General features: G+C 40.9%; 1 protein-coding gene across 1 annotated transcript in view; it reads left to right on the forward strand.

Moving 5' to 3' along the window:
- The first annotated feature begins 528 nt into the window (after positions 1-528).
- Positions 529-3,088, forward strand: part of HECTD4 (HECT domain containing E3 ubiquitin protein ligase 4) — a 59,113-nt gene continuing 56,553 nt past the window's right edge. The window contains 1 exon segment of the mRNA XM_010018542.1: positions 529-791. Within this exon segment, the coding sequence (XP_010016844.1) occupies positions 529-791 (263 nt within the window).

Genomic DNA, 3,088 nt, shown 5'->3' on the forward strand with positions numbered 1-3,088 from the left:
TTAGCATCACAATTTGCAAATCTGTGTCAGCACCTTCCAAGTCCAGGCTTCAGTGGCAGCGCTGACTCAGCAGTAGCAGTCTCCATACCACTCGCATGCTCTTTGGCCTCTGATTTAACTCTATTCATGCCCAGAAATGTAAAACAAAATATCCCACAATCTGATGTAGAGGAGAGCTCGTCTAGGAATCATACTACACCCATATGTTACTTCTTTCTTTCCCATTATGAAAATTAAAACCTGTATAAATACCAACTTTTCCCCTCCTTTCAGATACTAACATTTGAGACCAAGAACCCGACGGAGCTGGCTGAGCGCTTGCGGTCGGTGTGTGGAAACCAGAGCAATGCTTATGCTCGGCTGCTGGAATACCGCCTGAACGCCCTGCGTGGACTCTGGAATGCCCAGCGCCAGCTCGCCTTGGAAGAGCAGCACGACCGGGAGAGCTCAGGGGATGAAGAAGCTCTGGCCTTGCTCAAGCGTCAAGGCTTGTTACAGCAGCCTGAACAGGCGCCGTTTACTTCACGGATGGGGCTTCTGTTGGTCTTTCCCCTCATTCAGTCGCAAAGTAGAACAGACCCTTCTCTCTGTAACATAACTGCTGAGGTGCTGTTGAATTGCCTTCGAGACTGCCAGCCTTTGAGTTTGACTAAGGAACCAGCTGACTGTCTTAATGGGATAGAGTCTTTGCTGTGCTCCTGGCTGGAAGACACTTCTGCTTCAGGCCAACAGATTCCATATAAGCAAAAAGAAAATGCTGCTGCTGCCCTAGTTGCCTTGGCTTGTGCAAGGTAAGGAAGCTGTGTTGATGTGACACGGTGTGGGTGATGCTGTTAGTAAGTTATGTTTAACCGTAAGAATCAAAAATGATGTGAGCACACTGTTGATACTAGTTTTTGGGTTTCACTAGTCTTTGTCTTTCTGATATTTAAATTTTGGTTTGGAAAGGGTGGAACTGATAAGCTAAGCATTGATTTTCTTGGCATGTGTCTAGCATATGTAAAACCAGAAGTATCTAGATTGGGAATGCCTCTTGTGCATATTGCTGCTTCTACTGCAGTGATCTGTTCTAGGAATGGTTCCAAATGTTTTTATCATGGAGGAAAGTTGTCTCATTTTTCCCTTTGTACTGCCCCATTAATCCTGTAGCTTATGCACCTTCACTGGACTGTAGAAGACATTGCTGCCAAGTTTCAGGGTAATCAGGTGCAGATTTGATTTCAGTGTTGCCCGTGAAACATCTGGAGGCCTTTTTCCATTTTGTTGCCAGGGAAGATTTTGACCAGTGTAGGTTGAATGATGCTGTGCCCTGCATGGGTTTAGCACAGCATCAGGTTATTGAGGATGAAGTGGCTGCAATTGCTTTTAGTAAGAACTTAGTTTTTTTTAGGGGATGGGGCTTGGAGAGAGGAGGAGGAGTACACAAAACTTAGCTCTGCAAAACTATATGAATGTGAGTCTAAAATCACTAGTAGCCTTTTGAAAATCCCAGCTTTAATGTTTCTTAGATTGCAGCCTTGTCTGTCAAGTTTTACTCTGATGATTTAAGATGTTGAAGTTCTCAGATGTCATGATTTGCTTTAGAAATGGGTTTATTCAAATGTAAAACACTCAATTTCTAGTGTACTTGTTCTAATGAAGTCAATGAGAAATCTACAGTTCGTGGCAAACTTCTGCATTGACAACTGCCTTATCTGAAAAGCAATGTACTTGAACATGGCTCAGATAAATTGGATTTGATAAACACAATCTCATTAATTTTTTCCCCAGATGCCAATTTTTAGGAAGTATGGGACGTTCTTTTGCAGCTGAATCTGTAAAAGAGCTACATTTCAAATACAGCTTTTGAAATGAAGGCTGATCTTATATTTTCTTTGCAAATCTGTCTTGCATTGCTTACAGAATTGTAATATCCTGATGTGCTCTGTTCACCTTTGAAAGCTTCGAATTTTTCCTTTAAATACGTAACTCATGTTGGGTACCATTATGAAGAAAAAAGCCTTCAAAATGAGACGATTGTGGAGATTCTTAGTTGCAATCTTGGGTGCTTCATTTTCCTAAGAATAAAACAACTGGGTAGATATTGCTTTAAATAATTTATTGAGGTGCTTGAAAGTCTTGAGCGTCACTTTTCCCTGAGATGAGGTTTATCAGTGAAAGCATACAGCTGAAAACAGCAGTGGGAAAACAGGGTTGGGGGCATGAAGGAGGAATGTTAAGGAGCTAAGATTGGCCATGTGCGACAGCAAGCAAAAGGCTGTATTCAGCAGAGTGCGTGGAAAAGATCCCTTCAATTGATCAGTCATGCTTCTGAAGAAATCAATTCATAACCAACTACTGTCACGCCTAAGATGCAGTCAAGGTTCTCTTATTTAGCTGGTCTATTATGCCTGGAAATAACAGCACCACGTCTTTCAGAGAATGACTTCTTCCTAAGACCCTGACCTTTGAAACAGAAACTGGGAAAGATATTTTTTGAAGACCTCTACATCTTTTTATTTCTAAAAAACCCAGTCGTTTCCCGCTATATTAACATACAGCTTTCACAGGTTCTCCAAAAAAAGCATTCAACTTATGAATGAACAAGAATTCTAATTAGAGTTACAAACTCCGTATGTTTGTAAATGCCGCAATAAAATTTTAAAGGAACACACTTATAGGCAAGATTAGAAACAACTTCTACTTGGGCTTAACTTTGTTTTCAGAAGTATGTAGTCTTACATACTTAGGGTGTACCTTATATACATTTAAATGCATCACTTCAGAAAGAGGAAAGTTTCCAGATTTGTGTTTGGAAGCAAAAGGAATCAGAAGCTTACTAGTCAATTAATTAGTCTGGTCTTTTCTATTTTAGTCAAGAAAGCCATTCTCTGGCTATGTCTGCAGCAGCTCTTACTAACACTTTGGCTCAGCCCCAGGAAGACCTGCAGATTGTATTTGGAGATCTAAATACAATTAATCAGCTCCAAGAAATATTGGAAGTAACTGTCTGTAATAGAGGCGAGGTTGAGGTATTTTATCATGTGCCCACATTGCCTTCACCATACATGTTGTTTCTGACACAGGCCATGGTTGCTTGCTTTCCCTA

This window comes from Nestor notabilis, unplaced genomic scaffold (assembly GCF_000696875.1).
Source record: "Nestor notabilis isolate BGI_N333 unplaced genomic scaffold, ASM69687v1 scaffold6447, whole genome shotgun sequence".
Lineage (NCBI taxonomy): Eukaryota > Metazoa > Chordata > Aves > Psittaciformes > Psittacidae > Nestor > Nestor notabilis.